We start from the raw sequence: 23,942 nt of genomic DNA, 5'->3' as shown, positions 1-23,942 counted from the left end.
CCACAGCACCGAGTGACGGCAGCCCGGGAGAACGCCTGATTTGTGTGGTGGGCGCGGGCCGGCGGAGGAAGCGCATTGCGCAGGCGCAGTTGCTCGGCTCCTCTCGCCCTAGCGCTCCGGCCCAGCTCTCGCGGACAAGTCCCAACATCGCGCGCCCCCCCTCCCGCCTCCGGGACCGCCCCCTCCCCCTTCTCGGCGTCGTCGAAGATAAACAATAGTTGGCCGGCGAGTGCCGAGTGTGTCTCCCGCCGCCGGATTCCGCGGGCTGCGTGGGACCGGCAGGATCCCGGCCAGCCGGCCATGGCGGGGCTGTACTCGCTGGGAGTGAGCGTCTTCTCCGACCAGGGCGGGAGGAAGTACATGGAGGACGTTACTCAAATCGTTGTGGAGCCCGAGCCGACGGCCGAAGAAAAGCCCTCGCCGCGGCGGTCGCCCTCTCAGCCGTCGCCTCCGCAGCCGTCACCACCGCCGCCGGCTCTCCCTGGCAGCGAAGTCTCGGGGAAAGGCCCGGCAGTGGCAGCCCGAGAAGCCCGCGGTCCTCCCCCGGACGCCGGCGCTTCGCCGGATCCCAGCCGCTGCTGCCGCCGCCGTTCCTCCGTTGCATTTTTCGCAGTGTGCGACGGGCACGGCGGGCGGGAGGCGGCACAGTTTGCCCGGGAGCATTTGTGGAGTTTCATCAAGAAACAGAAGGGTTTCACCTCGTCCGAGCCGGCGAAGGTTTGCGCTGCCATCCGCAAAGGCTTCCTCGCCTGTCACCTCGCCATGTGGAAGAAACTGGGTAAGTTCCATGGTTTGTTGGGCGCCCGCCTCTTTTTCAGGCAGTTCAGGGCTTTTAGCAGCAGCCAGCATCGCGTGGGCACCCGGCACTTGGCACTCGGCTCTCGAGAGCGCTTTCAAAGTGTGCATTTATAGAAGTGAAGACTCTTCTCGGTCGAATGGCGCTTTTCAAGGTGGAGATCTGGGCAAACAAATTAGCCTTGGAAGAGAGAGGATTGCTGTCTCCCTGCAACCGGCCCTCGCTTTATTTCCACTCTCCAAGGATGAATGGGAAGCCGTCTTTTCCCTAAACTGATTCACTTTGATGGCAGCCAGCGAAAAGTGTAGAAACCTAGCGCCAGTTTTTGTCCGAAAGAGAAATCGAAGACACGCAGCTACCCGGGCTACGCGAAGGAAGCGGGAGATGGCAAAAATTAGTGTTTCCTTACAATCTGTCATTTTGCTCTTGAAGGACTTATCCCTCTCGGTTGCCGCCTACTGGTGATGTCAGTTCTCCAAAGTGACCCAGGGCGGCTGATAGTCGGGGTAAAGTGTAAGCTAATTTAGAAGGGCTGAAAGGTAACCAAACAATTGAAAGTCTTGGGGAAATACTCAGTTGCGGTGATTATAAAATGCTTTTAGGATTTTTATGCCTGTACTGCATATGAGAAAGAAAAGTGCGGAACTTGTTATCTCAAACTAGCTCCCTGTGAGAGGCGTGTGAAATTTATCGAGGCCTTTTTAAAAGTACAATTTTTATTTTCGGTAGTTGCTTTAGCTAATTTCTACCAGGTAGTTCTCTACAATTCCTTGTTAAAAAGAATTTACAATGGAAGGGCTGACTCATTAAGGGGAGGGCAAGTGGGAGTATGGAGTAAGGTGTATATAAACTTATATGTGACAGTCTGACTTGATTTGTAAACATTCACTTGAAGCTCAATAAAAGTTAATAAAAAAAAAGAATTTACTAGTTATAAGCGCCCATCAAAGTAGCAAAAGGTAAGGAATTACTAATATGCTAAAACCCAAACCAAACCTTTTGCAGTCGATTCCGACTCATAGCGACCCTATAGGACAGAGTAGATCTGCCCCGTAGGAATTCCAAGGACAGGCTGATGGATTCGAACTGCCGACCTTTTGGTTAGTTGCTCCGCTCTTAACCGCTGCACCACCAGGGCCCCAAGAAGAAATAGGGACTTCGATTTCTAAAAACTTAGTGTAGGTTCTCCAAGAGATTGTAGTTCATTTAAAATTTTAGGTGTTTTCTAAAGCAGCCAATGTTCCTGTATCCAACATATGTTTTCATACAGGACTGTAGTTGCTTATCCATTTCAGTAAATAAATGGCATGCATTTTTTTTTTTGATAGAAAAAGAATACTCTTCTGACATTAAAACAGAAAACAAAACTCGTGTTTATGGTAGCATAATGTTTTATTTCATGCAGAGAGAGAGAAAAGAGTGTCAAAGATTTGTTAAATACAGAACACCTGTGAAAAGGTATCATAGAGTTCTAGATGAGCTGCTTTCAAATCCTGTTTTCCATTTGCCTGGCTTTCTGCCAAGAATTATTTGATTGACTCAAAAACCATCCAGTGGGCTTGTTGCTTGAGGCGTTTCCCATCCAATCCCAGAGGCCCCTATTAAGGATTTGTTTTGTTTTTGTGTAGGCAGGCTAGAGCTGAAAGCACTGCAGTATATTCTAGAAATACATCACATCGACTGCAGGGCGACTAGAAGTAGGCAGCAAGGCTACAAGATATAGACACAAAGAATTATTTAGAGTCTTTATTTTGCAGTATACTTGGAGCAACATGAATTTGCCCAGTTTGAACTGTGAGGATTGAAAAAATACAAACACTTCCCTTAATTGATTTTTTTAAAAGAAGTTATGTAAACCCTGTTACTAAAATGAGTGTTTTTTAATAAAGTTGGGGCCATGATGATAAATGTATGTATGTTTTTTACATACACATGCTTTTTAAATCAAGCTTTCACCCCTATGATGCATGGTCTTAGAGCCTTAGACTCTAGCCACATGTTAAAGTCAGGGCCTCACATCGGTTTCTTCTGGGTTCGAACCCCTGCTGAGAACTTGTATTTCCATCCCAGATAATGCTGAATCAGAATCTACATTTTAACAAATCCCCAGGTGATTCTTGTGTCTAATAAATTTCGAGACCCACAGCTCTACTAGTGATTCTCAGAATAGGTCCCTAACCAGCAGTATTAGCATTGCCTGGGAACTTGTTAGAAATGCAAAGTCTCAGCAGGGTTTTGAACCGGAACAAACCGGTATGACGTCCTGATTAAAGTTTGCTTTGTACCACAGCTAAACCTTGAACTCCATCCTCAAAATTTGAATAAACCAAATCCAATTTCTAACATGTTTTAAGTTTAACAACAACAAAAAAGTATGCTGAATGTATTGAAGTGTTGTACAAGAAATGCAATTAAAAAATTATTTTACTTCAATGTAGAATTCATGGATGGCTCTTTATTGTCTATGAAATAAGCTTAAACTTTTCAGTTTGTAATTACAAGCTCTTCTCTGTTCAGCTTCCCTGTTCAATTCTGTTACCCACATTGCTACTACATTATTCTACTCACCTATTTCCAGGACACATTGATATATTCCATTTTCCTGGGTTCCTGCCCTCCTCCTCTTCCCCAAAAGGAAGAAAACTCAAACAAAAATGTATTCATCATACAATCTCCAAATCAACTTGTTTTCTTCTGTGAAGACTTCTGTTTCTTTTGGAATCGAACGTATTTTGTTTCTTCTTTTGTAGTTCTCATTGGGTTATAGTAGTGGTCCTCAGTTTTTTTGCTCTCAGGACCCTTTGTACTTTTAAATTATTGAGGACCCTGAAGAGCTTTTATTTACGTGGGCTAGATGTATTAATATTTACCATATGAGAAGTTAAAGGTGAAAAATTTGAAAATACTTCTTAATTTTAAAACAAGTAAGATTATTACATGTTAATATGTTTTTCAATGAAAAATCACACTTTTTCTAAATTAGAAATATTGATGAGGAGTGACATTGTTCTACATTTTTGCAAATCTCCTTTAAAGAGTAGCTTAATAGAGAACAACTGGATCCTCATATCTGCTTCTGCATTCGGTCTGTTACGCTGTGTTGTTTGGTTGAAGTATATGAAGAAAATGCTTCACGCAGGTAGTAGGAAAAGGGAGGAATATTTTATTAGTCTTCTGAAATAATTTTGAATATTCTACACCAAAGTGGTAGTTTCTGAAGGTTAGTTGTGATGGAATCTGAAACCGGGTCATTGAACTTTTTGTACTTTTACTTTAAGATGTATTAGCCTATCTTGCACTTTGAATGAGTCTTTTTCACATGTGTGATTTTGTAACATTGTGCATTAATCATTTGGGAAATAATGGTTCACTGAGTTATGCAGGTCTTCCAAATAGTGACACATTTCATTATACACTATCAAAAATCACATTTGTCATTATCACTGATCTCATCAAAAAAGTCTTTAAGTATTGGTAAACTATTAAGTTCACTCTAGTAGATAAAAGTTTTCCAAAATGTGAATTGTTAAGCAATAAATTAGAATTTTACCATTGGCAACAAATACTGTCAGTTGGTTTTCTTGAAGTGAAAAGTTCACTTTGTTCATTTTCAAGAATATGTATGCCAGATACCCAAATCTGATGAACAGTGTCAGTCTTTCAAATAAAGATGGTGGTTCATGAAAAATGTGGCTAGTTCAGTTCATAATTCAGACAGTCACAGTGTTTTTCGTCTGCGCAGCCATACTATGCAGCAGAAGCCTGCAGTTCGTACTCCCCTTTTTGCCATATAGAATATTAAAAATATGTGTATTTGTGGGTTGAGATTTAATCAAATTTTTATTGCATCATCGAGGACATTGTCAAGTGAAATTGGCTTGCATTTGTCTTGTTTTAAAACTGTAAGAACTATGAAGAATACAATGACTACTAACTAGTTCGGTTTGGTGACACTCCTTTGACTCCTGCTAAGGTACTAGCAGTTGTACTCAACATTGCTCTGTACGATCAATGCAAATGTCATCACAGTGAGAAGGGCAAATAAAGTCTTAGAATTATTACGAAAATAGTTTTGGCCTTGCGGAATTCCTGTAAAGATCTCACGAGCCACTGTGAGAAAACCACTGTGTAATAGTATCTGCCTCTCAGCTAAATCTTGAGGTCCTTGGGGGGCAAAGATACTGCCTTACTTAAAATCAACCCTGTTAGGGCTGACCACACACAGTGCCTAGCCAGAGTAGCTACTCAAGAACTAGTTGTGTTTAGTTGAATTTCTGTGAGTGTAGAGATCAAATAGACTTTGATTTTTGAAGAACTCTTTCTCTGCCCTCCTAAATGCTGCTTGATTTATTCAATTAACGCTAAGCTTGCCTTCTAGGGTCTTTCGAGTGCTTGTGTACCCCTCCCCAATTTAAAAAGGAAAAATTAATTTATCTAAAATTTTAAAAAAGACTTATTTTTGACATGTGATGGGGATTTGATAAATACGGCATAAAATGACAATATATGATTTGTTCTTAAATGTGTCTCTAAGTTGAATTTGTAGGTAAGTCGGAACAGGTACATATAGTTCTTATTTAGCCTTACTTTAGTGCAGGAAAGGAGCCCTGGTGGTGCAGTGATTAAAGCACTAAGCTGCTAACCTTGAAAGGTCATTGGATCTAACCCAGTAGCTGCTTCACGGAAGAAAGATATGGCAGTCTGCTTCCGTTAAGATTTACAGCCTTGGAAACCCAATGGGGCAGTTCTGCCCTGTTCTATAGGTTCTCTATGAGTTAGAATTGACAGTGGGTTTGGTCTGGTTTGGGTTAGTGCAACAAAAGGCTCTAAGCCTTTTGAATGATTTAAAAGCTGCATGTGCAGCAAAGTGAAGGTGATTGTGATGAAGAATTTGTTGTGAGTAGGGGTTGGTTCAGTCATTTCAAAGTAAGGGCAAGTTTATGTAACATTAAAAGGCAAGTATGAGTTGTCCATAAGTCTGACGTTTGTAACTTCTGGACTTACTGCAATGCTTTAATATTTACGTGGGATTTTTTGGATTCAATTATTCGAAATAATATTATTATCCCTTCTTTTGATAGCTCCATGAAGATAGTGAGCAAAGTGTAACTTTTATTAACTGTGTGTCAGAGTCCATTGAACTCTGTTATCAAGAGAGCCAATGGAAAGATACTGTTGAAATAAGTAAAATGTGATCTTTGATGTGATTACTGGGAATTTGCCACAGTATTTGTAAAGAGAGATGTAAAATAGAATTTTTATTTGTTAATTTGGCTAAAAATCAGAGCATTTACTTCAGTGAGTATGGTGAAAAGAATTAAGAAAAAGTCAACATATAACCTAAATTGGCTCTAGGTTTAGCAAATAGTTTTCGTTAACTCACATTTAAAATTAGATTGGGGGGAGGAGGCAGATTTGAAGAAGACTTCTCTTAGAATCATAGAATTTTAAATCTCTAACTTTAGTTTGATGATTTGTTTTACTACCAAGATCTTTAGCCTCTTACATATCACATGTTCTGAAAGAGTTGTTTGCCATAATACTATTTATCAAGTACTATTTTTTCCACTTTTGTTAGTCATTATTTTTGATCATTGTTAATCTCTGCAGCCACAGAATTGATGTAATTTAAGTGAAAATGGAAGAAGCTTAAATTTTAATTAGCTTCTACCTTAAACAGGTAAAATTGTATTTCTTTGCATCTTTATATCGTGGAGTATTTCAGAAATAAGATATAAAGGATGATATAATGAACACTTACACATAACGAAGCTTAAAAAAATTAACAATTGCCGATGTAATTGAAGCCCCCCTCTCTGACTGTACTTATCAAATCTTTTTTCCTTCCCACAAGGGACAACTGCTATCCTAAATCCTGAATTTCGTGTTTATTATTAAAACATTTTGTTTAATAATTTTATTATGTGAGGATATTTCTAAACAATATGTAGAACATTATTTTTTTAATAACATAACTGACATCTAAGTATATGTGCTTTTGGGCCTTGCTGTTTTGGTTCAGTATTTGTGATTCCTTCACATTGTTACTTGTACCTCTAGTTTGTTCATTTTCATTTATGGATAGTATAAATATACCACCTCTATTCTTTGAGACAATTTACACAATGGCCCTGCCCTCCACACTGTAGGTATTGACCATACTCTCCGGATTCTGAGTGGAGGTTCCTTGGCCTTGGGCTTAAGCTCCGCCTTCCAGGTCCACTGGAGTAGCAACCCTACTCCCTCAGCTTTAAGCGTGCCATTCTCCTAGTCCATCTGAGTGACGACTCCACCCTTAGAAACATCAGAAGCCATGGCTTCACTGTTTAAAACCCCAGAGGTCGTGGCCATACTTTTGAGACTGAGGTAGCTCAGCTTTCTGTGTTCCTTGTCTCTTCAGCTTCTGCTTCCTGGTCTTCCCCTGGTCAAGGAGCTTTTCAGTGCAGGGACCCCAGGTCCAAAGGATGTGCTTTGCTCCTGGCACTGCTTTCTTAATAATATGAGGTCCCCCAGCTTTCTGCTTGCTTCCCTTTCCTTTCATCTCTTGTAAAGTAAAAGGTGGTACAGGCCACACTCCAGGGAAACTCCCTTTATATTGGATCAGGGATGCGACCTGAGCAAGGGTGTTACATCCCACACTAATCCTCTTCAACATAATCCAATATTGCCTCATTAACCACAGGCAAAGATTAGGATTTACAACAAATAGGAAAATTAGTATCAATCACAAAATGGAGGACAACCACGAAATACTGGGAATCATGGCCTAACCAAGTTGACACGTATTTTTTGGGGACACAATTCAATCCATGACACTTCGCTGAACTTTTATTCTAATTTTAAGCCTTTTGTGGTGCAAATGATTAATGTGCTTGGCTGCTAACGAAAGGTTGGCGGTTTGAGTACCCAGAGGTGCTTTGGAAGAAAGACCTGGCAAACTACTTCTGAAACCAGCCATTGCAAACCCTGTGGAGCACAGATCTACTCTCATGCACATGGGGTTGCCAAGAGTTGGAACTGACTCAACGACAACTGATTTATGCTTTTCAGACTATAAGTTTCCCTCTAAGCACAGCACTGCCTTCCACAAATTTCAGTATGTTTTATTTTCATTATCACTTCCAAATATTTTAAAATTTTCATTATGATTTATTCTTTGACCTATGAATTATTTGAAGATGTTTTCAAAATTTCCAAACACATAGACTAACATTATTTTTTCTTTTTTGATTTTTCACTGAACTGTACTGTGGCCAGAGCATGTTTCTTGATTCTTGTATATTTATCCTTGCTTGGACATAGTATGTGATAAAATTCTGTAGCATTTTTATATGTACTTGAGAAAGTTTATTGTTAGGCTCTTTTTTCTTTGTATGTCCATTAGATAAAACTCTCTAATGGTATTCTCCAAAAATTTTGTCTATGTACTCGTTACCTGCTTTATTATACTAGGAAAAAGGCGTTAGTCTCATTATAAAAGTGATTTTGTTCATTTTTGCATCTTTTTTTTTGAGGTACGAACAACTTTAGAATTGTTATTTATTGTACATGAGTATGTGATATACATACACATTATATGTCCCTACTCAGGGATAAGCAGGAACTGTGCCTGGTCCTCTCAGTAAGGAGGTGGTTTGGTGGAAGCAGAGTGGTTAGGGCATTCTTTCCCTCCTAGTTTCAGATATCAAGACAGCACATAATATTGGGCCATAATTTTAAGTGTTATACCACAAAAGGGAAAACCACAGTGAAGCGTGTGGTGTAAATTAGAATTGGAAGTATCTGTGTAGGTATTGATGTGAACTTGTGGTTTTTTATAGATAGGTAGATATGGAAATATAGATGTGTGTGTGTACACGTACATATGTATTCCTAAGCTTTGTCTACTGAGAAGGCCAGGAAACAGCAGCACCCCAGTATAAGACTGGGACAAGGAACTATAAGAAGAGCCAGAAAGCAAAGAAGCGCTCAAAGAATGATGAGAGCACATCAAAAGAACCCAGAAGCCATTTTGAAGGGGCTGCCATCAGTCAAATGTAGAATAATTTCAGAATCAAAATAAGTAATGATAAACCCATTGCGGTTGAGTCAATTCTGACTCATAGGGACCCCAAAGGACAAAGTAGAATTGCCCTGTAGGGTTTCCAAGGTGTGGTGGTGGATTCAAACTGCCAACCTTTTGGTTAGCAGCCAATGTCTTAACCACTGTGCCACTAGGGCTCCAAATAATGATAGTAATGAGTTATAAGGGGCCCTGTTGGGCTAGCAGTTTGAACCCACCCAGAGGCTCTGTGAGAGAAAAGTCCTGGTGATCTGCTCCTGTAACGATTACAGTTGAGAAAACCGTATGTGGCAGTTCTGCTGTGTCACATGGACTTGCTATTAGTTGTAATTAACTGTACCTAATAACAACAATACAATGGATTACAGTCATTGACTAAAATAGAAATCATGAATTAATGCTGATGAATAAATGAGAAGAGAAAGCTTTACAATGGCCTGCCTATTAATAAATGTGGAAGGAATGATGAAATTAGAAAATCACATTTGACAATCATGGTAATAGTAATTAATTCAGCCAAGAGACATGCATGAATGCTAAAGCTAGTGAGTAAAACGGAATAGGATATTTATTTTTTTTATAGTCTCAAATTGCCTCCTACAAAATACTTAGAAATACCTGTTGCCATGAAGTCGGAATTGTCAAGTTGATTCCCACTCATATTGACCCCTATAGGACAGAGTAGAACTGCCCCATAGGGTTTCCAAGGCTGTAAGTCTTTATGGAAGGAGACTACCACATCTTTTTCCTGTGGACTGCCTGGTAGGTTCAAACTGCTGACATTTAGGTTAGCAGCTGAGCGCTCAACCACTGCACCACTAGGGCTCTTCACAAAATACTTATTAATTAGAAAAGGAGAAAGGTTAACTTTATGTTGGAGAAGACTGCAGATAGCACTTTAATCAAGGGATCAAAGGTAACGTCACTTTTAACAAGACACATGGAATATGAACGAGAATCCTGGTGGCTTCAACTCCATATTGACTCTATAACTAATGGTTGTTTTTCTAAGGGTCTGTTGCCTGCAACCTACTTTGTGGTACTAGTTTTGTATTATAGTTCTTTAAAAGTAACAGACTGCGGCCGTCTAAGATACTCCACTGGTCTCACCACTTCAGGAGCAAGGGAGAATGAAGAAAACTAAAGACACAAGGGAAAGATTAGTCCAAAGGACTAATGGACCACGACTACCGTGACCTCCACCAGACTAAGTCCGGCACAACTGGGTGATGTCTGGCTACCACCACTGACTGCTCTGACAGGGACACAGTACAGGGTCCCAGACAGAGCTGGAGAGAAATGTAGAACAAAATTCTAACTCACAAAAAAAGACCAGATTTACTGGCCTGACAGATTGGAGAATCCCCAAGATTATGATCCTCAGACGCCCTTTTAGCTCAGTAATGAAGTCATTCCTGAAGTTCACCCTTCATCCAAGGATTAGACAGGCCCATAAAAGAAAAGACTAAAGGGGCGTGGGGCGCACCAGCCCAGGAGAGGACAGGAAAGCTCATAATAGGGAACTCAAGGTAGAGAAGGAAGAGTGTTGACATGTCCTGGGGTTGTAAACCAATGTCATAAAACAATATGTGTACTGACAGTTTAATGAGAAGCTAGCTTGTTCTGTAAACTTAAAGACAATAAAAAAAAAGAAAACTTGATTTTGTCCAAGCACATTAAAAAAAAAAAGTAAGCTGATTTAAGTGTACATTAAGGGGGGAAAATCTTTATTGGAACAATATCGGGTAGCTCAAATAATTAAAAACTTAAAAATCAGGTCTCAAAACCGAAAGGAACCAGGGTACCTTTGGTACCCAGATGACAGGAACTAGTGGACCCTCACTGAAATGTTTTGTCCCTGGGATGAATCAACTCCACCAGTTTTCTGTCTTTAGGTCATTCTATCTAAGATGCACTGCATGCAGTGGAGACTGTTCCGTTCCCCAGAACAAACTTGGAATGCTTCTAACAGAAGGGGGGAATGAGTGCTGGACAGGTATACAGTATAATTAATACTATTAAATATGGACTAAAGTGAGAGGAAGGAGCCCTGGTGGCACAGTGGTTAAAGCATTTGACTGCTAACCAAAAGGTCAGTGGTTTGAAACCACCGTGGCTCCTGGGGAGAAACACATGGCAGTCTGCTTCTGTAAGATGTAGAGCCTTGGAAACCCTTTGGTGTCATTATGAGTCATTCAACTCGATGGCAGTGGATTTGGGTTTTTTTTTTTTTTTTGGTTTTTAAAGTTAGAGGAGCTCTGGTGGTGCAGTGGTTAAGAGCTTGGCTGCTAACCAAAACATCAGCAGTTCAAATCCACCAGCTGCTCTTTAGAAACCCTGTGGGGCAGTTCTACTCTTGTAGGGTCATGATGAGTCTCAATCGACTCCACAGCAATGGGTTTAGTTTGGTTTTGGTTTAATTAAGAAAAACATTTAATGTTTAAAGATGTTGATTCTTTATAAAATTAGGGCAGTTTCAATTAGAATCTGAACAGGGTTTGTTTTTTAATTTTGCTAGTTGCTTCTAAAGTTCCTCTGGAAAAATAAGTGTGCAGAAATACTTAAGAGAATTTTGCAAAAAGAAGAATAATTAAGGAATATTTAAATTTCTAATTATTAAAAAGCACTATAAATCGATTAGTAAGATGAGTCCAGAAATAGATCTGAGGCAAAATGTAGCATATGATAAAGGTGACTTTTCAGGTGAATAGGGAAAGCATTGACTTGGTATTTTTATATCATTGCAAAATATCTCTTTGTACATTTTAATACTTTTGATCAAACCTTGAATTTAAATGATATTGATAATGTGTCTTTGAATATACTTTTAAGGCTTTTTTTTTCCATTTTGTTTGAGGTGCCTTTTGTAAATAGTTGAATTACTTGTATACTGTATGTCTTAGCTGTCTAGTGCTGCTATACCGGAAATACCATAAGTGGCAGGCTTTAACAGAGAAATTTATTCTCTCACAGTTTAGGAGGCTAGAAGTCTAAATTCAGGGTGCCAGCTCTAGGTGAAGACCTCTCTCCATCAGTTCTGGGGGGAGGTCCTTGTCATCAACCTTCCTCTAGTCTAGGAGCTTCTCATCGCAGGAATGTGGGGTCCAAGGGATGTGCTCTTCTCCTGGTGCCGCTTTCTTGGTGGTATGAGGTCCCACTGTCTGTGCTGCTTCTCTAGTTTATATCTCAAAAGAGATTGATTTAAGACAAAACCTTATGTTGTAGACTGAATCCTGCCTCAGCATAACTGCCTCTAATCCAGCCTTATTAACATCACAAACTAAAATCAAACCCATTGCCATCAAGTCCGTTCAGACTCATAGTCTGACCCTATAGGACAGAGTAGAACTGAGGAACAGTTGATTGATCTGAACTGCCAACCTTTTGGTTAGCAGCAAATACTTAACCACTATGCCACCAGGGCTCCTCATTAACATCACAGAGGTAGGATTTACAACACATAGGAAAATCACATCAGATGACAAAATGGTGGACAGTCACATAATACCAGGAATCATGGCCTAGCCAAGCTGACGCACATTTTTTGGGGGAACACAATTCAATCTATAACAATGTAGGTAAATTTTGTTTTCTGAATCAGAGCTCTTCTTTCTGGGAGTTCACCTCATTCACATTTATTGTGATAATAGATAATAAATTTCTTAGCCATAGAAAACAATCTAGTTTGCTTAAATAGAGTTTTATCAAGAGCTATGGTTAACCCAAAAATAATTGAAAGAACTGAAGAAACATAAAACATACTCTAGGCTGAGCTTCTGGGAATGACCTCTGTAACCATGCTGCAGAACTGGATGGCCTAGGGAACTGTGTTTGTGCATAATCAAAGTGTAGCAAACTTGTTGTCCTCTTTTTTTAAAACTTTAAAAATGTGTGAAATACAATATAGTATACATATGGTAAAGGTCATTAAACATAAGTATACACTTCATGAATAATTGTAAAGTGAACACCGTCGAATACCATCCAGGTTAAGAAAAAGAGCATGGCTTACACCCCAGAAGCCCCTGTATGTCCCTTCTGGTGTATTTCTACTGCCCCAAGAGGTAATCACCATCCTGACTTTTGTAATGATAGTTCTGAAATGATTTCCGTTATTTTTCTTTATAGTTTTACCACTTACCTGTAAAAAACCCATTGCTGTCAAGTTGATTCTGACTTACAGTGACCCTATAGGACAGAGTAGAACTGCCCCGTAGGATTTCCAAGGCTGTAAATCTTGAGGGAAGCAGATTGCCACATCTTTCTCCCATGGAAGAGCTGGTGGGTTTGAACCACGGACTTGGTTGTTAGCAGGCAAGCGCTTAACCACTGTGCCACCAGGGATCCTTACTTATTTGTAAACATGATAGTTTTTCATTTTTTTTTTTTGTTTTTAAGAAACACGCTATATATATTCTTTTGGCTCATACTTGTGAGATTCTTATGTATTACGTGTAGTATATCCGTTCTCCTGTTGAGGGGTGTTTGGGCTGTTGGCAGTTTTTTAGCTATCATGAATCGTGCTGCTGTGACTATTCATATGCATTCTGTGTGTGGTATGTTATATACATCACTATGGGTAGTGAGTAATTGTAGGATATACATATCTTCACTTTTAAAAGGTAATGCCAAAAGTTTTCTGAAGTGGTTGAACCAATTTACACTCCCACCAGTAGTTTATTCTTATCTAAACTTGTTATTGTTAGGCTTTAATTTATGAAATCTGGTAATTATGTAGTGGTATCTCATTGTGGTTTTTAATTTTGTTTCACTGAGGATTAAAGAACCCAAACAAATTTGCGTGGTTTATGGCTATTCGGATTTCCACTCTTGTGAAAGGCCTGCTCAAGTCTTTTGTCCATTTTTCTACCTGACATTTTTCTGTCCTAATTTGATTTGTAGGGATATTTTGTATATTCTAAATACCAGTCCTTTGGCGTGTGTATATTGTATATTACAAATATATCCTCTTCCATTCTGTGAGTTGTCTTTTCACTCTGGTAAATGGTATCTTTTGATGAACAGAAATTCTTAAAATTTTTAACGGTAGCTCAACTTAGCTATCGTTTCCTTCACATGGCTAGTCCATTTTGTGTCTTTATGAAATCATTTCCTACCTTGAAGTCATGAAAGAACCTTACTATATTATTTTTTAAATGTTTTAGCCTTGCTTTTCACATTCGGTTTTTAATTTGATTTTTGTGTTTGGTATTGGGTACCCAGAGTTTTTTTTTCCCCCTATTTTATTCCAGTGACATTTATTGAAACTTTGTTCTTTCTCCACTGTTCGTATAGCAAATGCCTAAGTATGCATGAGTCTGTTTCTGTGCACACTATTCTATAGGTCTACTGGTTGCCCTTAATGCCTGAATAAAGTTTTGTAATTTTTCCATAAAGGTACTCCAAGAAGCTCACTCCAAATTCTCGTAAAAAGATCAGACTTAATGGTCTGATTGAGGCTAGAAAGACCCCAGAGGTCATGGTCCCCAGACATTCTGTTAGCCCAAGACAGCAACCATTCCCAAAGCCAACTCTTCAGACAAGGATTGAACTGGACTATAGGATAGAAAATGAGGAGTGAGCTTCTTGGATCAAGTAGACACAAGACTCTATGTTGGTAGCTCCTGTCTAGAAGGGAGATGATAAGGCAAGGAGGGTCAGAAGCTGGCTGAATGGACACAAAAACAGAGGGTGGAGAGAAGGAGCGTGCTGTCTCATTAGGAGGAGAGCAACTAGGAGTATATAGCAAGGTGTATGTAAGTTTTTGTGTGAGAGACTGACTTGATTTGTAAACTTTCACTTAAAGCACAATAAAATTAAAAAAAAAAATCAACTGTATTTCTATTTTGTCAGAAATTAATATTGCCACTCCTGCTGTTTTTTGATTTTTGTTTCCTTGATATATATATTTTTTCCATCCTTTGAGTTTTAATTTGTGTCTCTTAAGTCTAAGGTGTATATCTTTTATAGGCAGCATATTGACAGGTCATGTTTTTTTTTTTTTTTTTTAATCTACTCTGCCATTCTATTTTTATTGGTGCATTTAGTGTATTTACATTAAGTGTAATTATGGATAGGTATTTTTTTTTTTATGAGTTTAGTGCTGTCATTTTGATGTCTTTTTTTGTATGTTGTTGACAGTTTCTTTTTCACACTTAATTTTTTGTGCTGAGTAGCATATCTTTATAAATTGCCTTCTCCTCTTATTCGTTGTTGTTGATTTTGTTTCTACTGAGTACTTTTTTCTTGTATTTTATTTTGATGAGTAGGATTTTTAGTCTCCTTTGTGGTTACCTTAATACTTACACCTATTTTTCTACGTTTAAACCTAACTTTTATTTCTTTATATCGCCTTGACTTCCTGTCCATATGAAAGATGTACGACTGCATTTCTTAGTCCCTATTTATTGTTTTAATGTTGTCTTCTTTTACATAATGACATTGCTATTTCCCTGTTTTGACTGTTTTTTTTGTCTTGTTTTTATTTTTGTGATTTTCCTATCTGGGTTGGCATCTGGCTGTTCTGTCCTGCGTTCTAATCTTGGGTTGATATCTGATAGTATTGATTTTCTAACCAGAGAACTCCCTTTAGTATTTCATGTAGTTTTGATTTGGTTTTTACTAATTCCCTAAACTTCTCTTTATCCGGAAATGTCCTATTTTACCTTCATATTTGAGAGACAGTTTTGCTGGATACATGATTCTTGGCTGGCAATTTTTTCCTTCAGTGCTTTATGTAAGTCATCCCATTGCCTTCTTGCCTGCATGGTTTCTTTTGAGTAGTCCAAGGTTGTTATTATTGACTCCTTTGTAGGTGTCTTTTTGTTTATCCCTAGCTGCTTTTAAAATTCTTTATCTTTGGTTTTGGCAAAAGTTTGATTATCATATGTCTTGGTGACTTTGTTTTGGGATCTACCTTATGTGGAGTTCGATGAGCATCTTGGATAGATATCTCCTCATCTTTTATGATATCAGGGAAGTTTTCTACCAACAAATCTTCAACAGTTCTCTCTCTGCTTTCTGTTATCCCTCCCTGTTCTGGTACTCCAATCACTCGTAGGTTATTTCTCTTGATAGAGTCCCACATGATTCTTAGGTTTTTTTCATTTTTTTAAATTCTTTTATCTGATTTTTCTTCAAATACATTGGTGCCAAGTGTTTTATCTTCAGTCTCACTAATTCTACCTTCCACTTCCTCAATTCTGCTCCTCTGACTTTTTATTGGGTTGTCTAATTCTGTAATTTTATTGTTAATCTTCTGAATTTCTGATTGCTGTCTCTCTATGGATTCTTGCAGCTTAGTAAATCTTTCATTATGTTCTTGAATAACCTTTTTTGATTTCTTGAACTGCTTTATCTGTATGTTCCTTGACTTGTTCTGCGTTTTGCCTGATCTCCTTCCTCATCTTGTTCCTGATGTCTTGAAGAGTTCTGTATATTAATCTTTTGTATTCTGCATCTGGTAATTCCAGTAATGCACCTCATCCAGAAGATCCTTTGATTCTTTGGTTTGAGAGCTTGTTGACGCAATCATGGTCTCCTTCTTTATTTGATTTGATATTGACTGTTGTCTATAAGCCATCTATAAGTTATTATATTAGTTTATTTTGTTTGCCCACTGTATCCTAGCTTCTTGCTTTGTTTTGTTTTGATATGGCCAGATAGGCTCCTTGATTGAGCTATCTTGATTATTTTTGCCTTCAAAGCACTAACGTTCTGTCACCAGATGGCTAGAGCTGTTATCAGGTATATAAGCCTAAGAGTCCATTCACTTTTCTTGTATGGATTCAGCTCAGGTTTCCAGGTAGTTGGTCATCAGTGTGTGGTACAGGCTGTGTCCTAAAGTCTTAGAGGGGCAGGGGTGATTGGTGTAGGTACAGGTATCCAGTTGCAGCAGGGAGTCATGCTCTGAACAAGGCAGGGGGCTGACAACCGTCCCAAGTGTCTGTTAGGAAAGCGCATCCCTGTTCCCTAGAGTGCACAGGTGGGTGGGTTGTGCAGATGGACCATGGGCACCCAGTGCATTTGGTTGTAAGGACTGGGAGATAACAGTTTTCCTTGGACCTCTGTCATGGGTGGCTAGGTGATGTGGATGGAGCCACCAGTCCTTAGGCCCCTGATGTGGATAGGTGAGGACCCTGTTTAATAGGCATAGTGGTGTGAAACATCAAACACTCACTTTTGCACCGCACAGCTGAAACAGTTGCCGTCTGCCAGCAAGGGCCTATTCTCCTGAAATAGGCCCACACAGGTCCATGCAGGGGGGAAAGGTATTCGAAGTCCACGGACCATTTATGCCTGGACAGGAGCTGCTTCTATCCTTAGCGCCCCAGGTTGGTGGAGCTGGCAGATTATCTTTTCCCCCAATTGTGACTTTATTCCTTCTCCAAGGAGGGCGCTCAGCTGGGCCTATCTCAGTCCTAGGGAAATTGACAGCCACTGAAGCTGGCTTGGGGGCTGGAGGTACAGTAAAATAAATGCAAGTACTTAGCTTTGGCCTAGAGCACTGTTCTTGCCTGGTTCCGGGGGTGTGAGTAGGCTGTGCGGCTCGCTGTCTCTCCCTAAGGAAACCACATCTGAAATGCTACCGCCAGCCCTGCCGTGGTTGCTCCAGGTAATGGCACCTGAGGGTTCCCGGTGATTCAGGTCCAGCAACTCCTCTCTTCCTCTGAACCATCTCTCCCTCCCACTGTCGCTCAGCCTGTTTTTTAACTTTGCCTTTGATGTTCCAGGCTCCTAGTTTGTCATAAATATAATCGTTTCACTTGTTTTTTTGGGGTCTTTGTTGTAAGAGGGATCACTGGAAGCATCTGACTACTCCGTCATCTTTGCCCTGCCTCCTGATTTTTTTTTTTTTTTTTAATGTAACAGTGTTTGTATCTAGCAACCTTGCTGCACTTTGTTATCAATGCCAATAATTTATTTGTGGATTCTTTTGATTTTTACCCAGGTGTTTTTTTGGGGGCCGTTTTCCCTTTGCATGTGACTTTTGTTGCTACTCAGGCTGTTTGTTTTTATTAAATAAGGGGCATAACAGCAGCAGAAATTAGTTAACATTGAGCCCTTAGTATGTGTCAGATTCTATTGCAGTGCCTTTACATTTACCCCTATATTAAATGATGATTCTTGGTTTTATATATTACATAAATATATGTTATACATATGAATTTCTGGTGGCACAATGGTTAAGAGCTGTGGCTGCTAACCAGAAGGCCGGCAGTTGGAATCCACCAGCCACTCCTTGGAAACCCTATGGCAGGCCGTACTCTGTCATGTCGGGTTGCTATGAGTCGGAATTGAGTTGAAGGCAACAGGGTTTTTTGTTTTTTTTTTTAATGAATTTCTAGCTTGATCAGTTTTGGTGGCTGTTCTGATTTCCCTAAGCAGTTGTGAAGGTTGTTATTTCATATACCCCATGCAGGCCTCTGCTGCGAGTGACAGGGCACTGTGTAGGTGGGTTCCATTTATGAGACAAGACAGAGAGATGTACTTTAGGCTTCAGGGAATGTCTTTTCAAAGTATATGACATTGACAAAAAGGTAAGAACCATTTAGCCTGAGTATATTAGAGAACTCTTCACAGTTTATCATTCCTTATGGACATGAAAGTTGCCCAGCACTCTGCCCAGTATTTTTAGTTCTGGTCCTCCCACCATCCCCTGTTGAGACCCTGCTGTCCCTGTCAGTAGATCCACCACTTCCCTTAAAAGAGAGGTATTATAGTTAGTTGCAATTTAGCGACTAAAATGTCTCACCTTAATGTGTAGAGAGCTTAGGCACTGACCTAGTTCCTGAAGTTTTTAAATTAGTCTTGCGACTTCCTACCATCTGTTTCTGCCCTCAGCTTTTGCCATTGCCTCTGAGCTTAGGCTTTTCTGGGATTCTTAACAGGGAAACTAACCTACTGCTTTCTTTACTGGCTGCTGCTTTTACTTATATTGAATTACATGTTTCAAATTCTTTTTCCTTCAACATAATACCATTTGTTTAAACTTCCAAGAATTTTCTGGTGTTTCTTAACTGTTGCGAACTTTTTCTAATATTTATATTCTGTTTTTTCAGTGAGACTTTCATGGGGATAATAAATATGTCAGTGCTTGGACTCAGTCTGTAATCTTGAACTATAAGTTGTAGCTTGTTAAGTATTACAGAATATTTCAGATTTGTTGAATGACAGTGAATTTAATTAGACAGTAAAAACCAAAAAGCCCAAACCCATTGCTGTTGAGTCGATTACTGACTCATAGCGACCCTACAGGACAGAATAGAACTGCCCCATACAGTTTGCAAGGAGCACCTGGTGGAATCGAACTGCCGACCTTTTGGTTAGCAGCCGTAGTGCTTAACCGCTATGCCACCAGGGTTTTCAGATGGTAAAGGTTTTGGAGTTAAATATATGGGGGCTCTGCCACTTACTACTATCGAGCAAGGTTCTTAACCATTCAGAATATTGATTTCCTTATCTGTAAAATGAAAATAATAGGAACAATCGTAAGTATCTCATACATTTGTTACAGTATTATTTAAGATAATGGATGTAAAAAACTTAGCGCAGAGGTTGGCACACAGTAACTGCCCAATGAATATTCTTTGTTAGGTTATGAATATTAAGAATAGTTATTTCAGAAGCAAATGAAGTAGCTTTTTCTAAAAATCTTCTTGAAGAGAGATTAAGAAACAGATGTTAAAGCTACTGGCTATGTGGTATCAAAGCTGTCAACAGGTCCTTTCCTCTAAATGTAGGACTAAAAATCGTATGTAAATCTTTCTTGAAATAGTATCATTTTAGGATTGGTTGGATAGTTGTGATTATAATTAATTATGAAATTTAATTATTAATATGTTGATTAATGGGTTAACACAAACCCTTAGTGAATAGCTTTCAAAATATTTTCTTAAGTTTTTTCATATGGTAATTTAAATTTTGACATACTAGTTCAATAGATGTTACTATTTGTTTTCTGACACAGCATTCATGTTTTTTATTTTATTTCTTATTACAGCAGAATGGCCCAAGACTATGACAGGTCTTCCCAGCACGTCAGGGACAACTGCCAGCGTGGTCATCATACGGGGCATGAAGATGTATGTAGCTCATGTGGGAGACTCAGGGGTGGTTTTTGGAGTTCAGGATGACCCAAAGGATGATTTTATCAGAGCTGTGGAGGTGACACAGGACCATAAGCCAGAACTTCCCAAGGAAAGAGAGCGAATCGAAGGACTTGGTGGGAGGTAATCACTGTGCTGTTTTGTCTTTCCTGTATTGGTTCTATGTAGTCCTTTTCTGCTTTTCTAACCAGAAAGACCTACTTCTTCCTTTCAATAAAGTTATTTTCTTTCTCAGTATTATGAGTTTTTAGTTAGCCTGATACAATACCATGTGCATTCATATTTATCTCATTATTTTGAATTGACTGTTATACTTCTGATAATGGCTCCAAAGGGAAGTAACATTTTAGTGGGTCTCAAGTAACAGTTCATACAAGGTCTTATTGAAAACCTTCGTATAAATACCGATTAGCATGACCGTCTTTAAAATCTGGGCTGAACAGCCCTTGTAGTTCCAGAATAGAACAGTTGGAATCTGGCTTTGGGAAAAGAGTTAAATTAGAATTAACCTTAATTTTTTTTCTTTGATTTCTAAATCAGATTTCCTGAAAACCTTTCTTATTATTTCCTTTTCTTTATTTCAACTTAATATCTCAATGTAGGTGGTTTGCAAACTAGAAGCTAAAATTGATTTCACCGTAATATTTTTATCATCTGCATTAAAACTTAAGATTATACTAAAAGTCAAGGGAATGAATAACATGAGAAAATTTAAAAACTAACACAGTGCTAACTTTTTAAAATTGAGGGTGTGAGGCAAGTTAAATAGAGTCCAGTGTTCTCTGAATATTTGTTTTAACTAAAACCTTACCATGATATTATTACTTACATCTTCTTTCTTGCTTTCATTAAATAAATATTAAATAAATATTTAATGAAAGCAAGAAATTATAAACTGGAGAAGAATAATTTTTTTCCTGAAACTATAAGGAGTGCAACAAATCAGGAAGAAAAACACTAAGACACCGCTGCCCCCAGATAGGATAAAGGAGGGAGTTTGTACAAAAAAACCAAAAAATAGTGAACATTTGAAAGAATGTTTACCATTATTGAGATGAATGCTATTTCCTGCTATTGGATTAGCAGAGATTAAAAGACCAAAGAGATACTCCTCAGTATTTTCTCAAATGGGTACCTTCATGTGCTGTTGGTAATTATAAATTGGTAAGACCTATGTAGAATATAATACATACCAATAGCCTTAAATATTTATTGACTCAGTAATTTCAGGAATCTAGAAGTATGACGTGTAGACAAAAACATGTGATTGTGGTATTGTTTAATGACTGTTAAAGACTGGAAATAACTTGAAGGCCCAGCAGCTGGAGAATGGTTAAGTATTTTATAGTACGTATACTTAACACTGAATATGATGTAGACATTATATATAAAATTATGATTATGGATTTAAAAAAAATGGTGATTGAACAATTTCAAATGTTAGAGGAGTATACTAAACTGCCACGTACTTTGGGGAATTTTTAATGATATAGAAAAAATACTGATGACAGAAAAGCAGGATATAAAATTATACTTGTAGTGCTATCTCATGCAGGGAGCTCTGGTGGTGCATTAGTTAAGCGCTCCACTGCTAACCAGTAGGTCGGTGGTTTGAATCCACTAGCCACTTTGTGGGAGAAAGATGTGTTAGTCTGCTTTCGTAAAGATTACAGCCTTGGAAACCCTATGGGGAGTTCTCCTCTCCTACAGAGTCGCTGTGAGTTGGAATCAACTTGACAGCCATGGGTTTTGGTATCTTACGATGCAGAGAAATAAAGTAGGATAGCAATGGACCAAATGTTAACAATATTCTGGGTGATGGAATTTTGATCTACGTATCTCCCAATCACCACTGTTCCACAGGCCACCTAGTTTCCCTCCACACAGAGGCAACCAATGTTACTATATATCCTTTGGTAGGGAGATACTCATATACAATCAAATATGTAGATATACCATCGTTTATTTAACTAGTGTCCTATCAAAATATTTTTATTTCTAATTTTTTGTTACTACAAGCAGTGCTGTAAAATGGGAAACCCTGCTTATGGATCTTTTGCCCATATGTAAGTATATTTTGAGGAGCGATTGCTGAATCAAAGAGGAGTGTGTTTGGAATATTGAGAACTATTTGTCTTCATAGAGGTTGTGCCAATTAACACCTCTACCAGCAGTGGAAATTTTAAAATCCGAGATGTATAATGAGGATACAACTTAATGTTTCTTTCTAGATGGCCATGTGAACAATTATACATCTTTTTCTTCCTGATTAGAAGGGTTAATACTAGGTTTAAACACCTTTCTCGTTGGAAGATGGCTTTGAATTTTCCCTCTCCTATCACGGTTTCTGTGGTTAAGATACATAGCAAATGTCAAGTCTTTAATGAGGCAATGTTTCTTAATGTAAGAATGACCATTGAATTGAACTGCCTCTGGTAGGGGGGACTTTGAATGAACTATAACTTTATTTTGGGAAGCACAGGCCTCAGCTTCCTATGTTCATAGAGTTTGACTGGTGCAGGTATCAGGAAGCTACAGTCATGGGCTACTACAAGATACTGATGCCTGTGGCACATGAAGCTTGCCTAAGCTAGGTTGTTCTGTATCTAACCATGTGGTCTTGTTTACTTACAACTGAGCTGTCACTTGGGGGGCTAGAAAATGACTCCTGGATTTCCATAAGGATCCCTGCTGAAGACAACATGCCTGAAGCTGCCATGCGGTGTTTCCTGTCCTATATCCATCTGCAAAGCTAATTGAACCTGGTTTCAGGCTACGGTCTATATGATCCTTTGAGTGTGAAGGTCAGTCTTCACACTCACAGTGATATTAGAATCTTTTTTCTGGGCTTTCAGAAATTTTTTTCCCTTGTCTATGTGCTAAGTACTGTATATATATACTTGCTACTGAGGCTTTATTATATGTTTTACTATTGGCAGGTCTGAGCCATTCTCATTAATTTTCTTTTAGCATATGTATTTTTTTTTTCTTGGCTGTTCTTATTTTTCTACTTGTAATTTAGAATTGTTTTCTTTGGTGAAAATATATTAAATTTTAACCCCCTCCCCTTTTTTTTAAAAAAAGAGTTTAGGTTTTTTGCCTTATTACTTAAAATACCATCTGGACATTTGGGCAAGTGCTGTATGCCATTTGAGAGCAGGTGTCTTTGGCACAAATTGAGCTGTTTTATTATAAGTTATTTCCTCCTTTTCCTCCATCCCACCCTCGGCAACTGGCCAGAGTTCTGTTTTTCCAGCCTTCTGTTGCTGCTCAGTCAGCTTTCTGCATATCAGATTATTCCTTTTTGCATACCTTTTAATTATACGGGATGGTAGCAGGGAGTGCAATGAAAACAGCATCTCTTATAAGATTGCCTTGGGTTTTTAATTCTGGATTTAAAGCTTTATATTTTAACTAGTACCATTATTTCGTCTTTTGTTCTTCAGAGACAGAGAGACCATAATATTCTTAGATATTTTCAAGGGAATTTCAGTATAGTTATATTGGAAGCAGGGAGCCCTGGTGACACAATGGTTAAAGCACTTGGCTGCTAATCGATAGGTTGGTGGTTTGAACCCACCAGCCACTCCTCAAGAGAAAGATGTGGCAGTCTGCTTCTATAAAGGTTTACAGCCTTGGAAAACCTATGGGGCAGCGCTACTCTGTCCTATAGGGTCACTATGAGTTGGAATCTACTCTATGGCAGTAGGTTTTGTTTGGTTTTATATTAAAAGCAGTTTGAGTACTTATTGTAACTGCTCAAGTTTTAAGTCTTACTTTGTTGGTGAGAAGGTTTAGGAAAGAATAGGGCTCAAGGTGGTATAAAGGCAGAATGTTGTTGGCATCCTGCAGTGAGAATTGCAGCTCTTGTGTGTCATAGATTCTTGTGAGTGGCAGCCTGTCTTCACTTTGCTGTTTGCTTTTGAGGATCAGCATTAAAGAAGACATCATATAACAAAATGACTGCCTTTGAGAT

At 38.8% G+C, this 23,942-nt stretch overlaps 1 protein-coding gene across 3 annotated transcripts in view; it reads left to right on the top strand.

The window, feature by feature from the left end:
* Positions 1–145: 145 nt before the first annotated feature.
* Positions 146–23,942, top strand: part of PPM1D (protein phosphatase, Mg2+/Mn2+ dependent 1D) — a 48,629-nt gene continuing 24,832 nt past the window's right edge. The window contains exons 1-2 of one of the 3 annotated variants that reach the window (XM_023553511.2): positions 146–778; positions 19,864–20,089. In XM_023553511.2, the coding sequence (XP_023409279.1) occupies positions 301–778; positions 19,864–20,089 (704 nt within the window). In that variant the 5' untranslated portion in view covers positions 146–300. Of the gene's footprint in view, positions 779–19,860; positions 20,090–23,942 lie in introns of all 3 variants that reach the window. The other 2 variants (XM_010594273.3, XM_003414367.4) reach the window with 2 other exon arrangements.

Source organism: Loxodonta africana, chromosome 18 (assembly GCF_030014295.1).
Source record: "Loxodonta africana isolate mLoxAfr1 chromosome 18, mLoxAfr1.hap2, whole genome shotgun sequence".
Taxonomy (NCBI): domain Eukaryota; kingdom Metazoa; phylum Chordata; class Mammalia; order Proboscidea; family Elephantidae; genus Loxodonta; species Loxodonta africana.
Note: the sequence above shows the minus strand (reverse complement) of the source record. Positions and strands in the feature narration are given on the sequence as shown.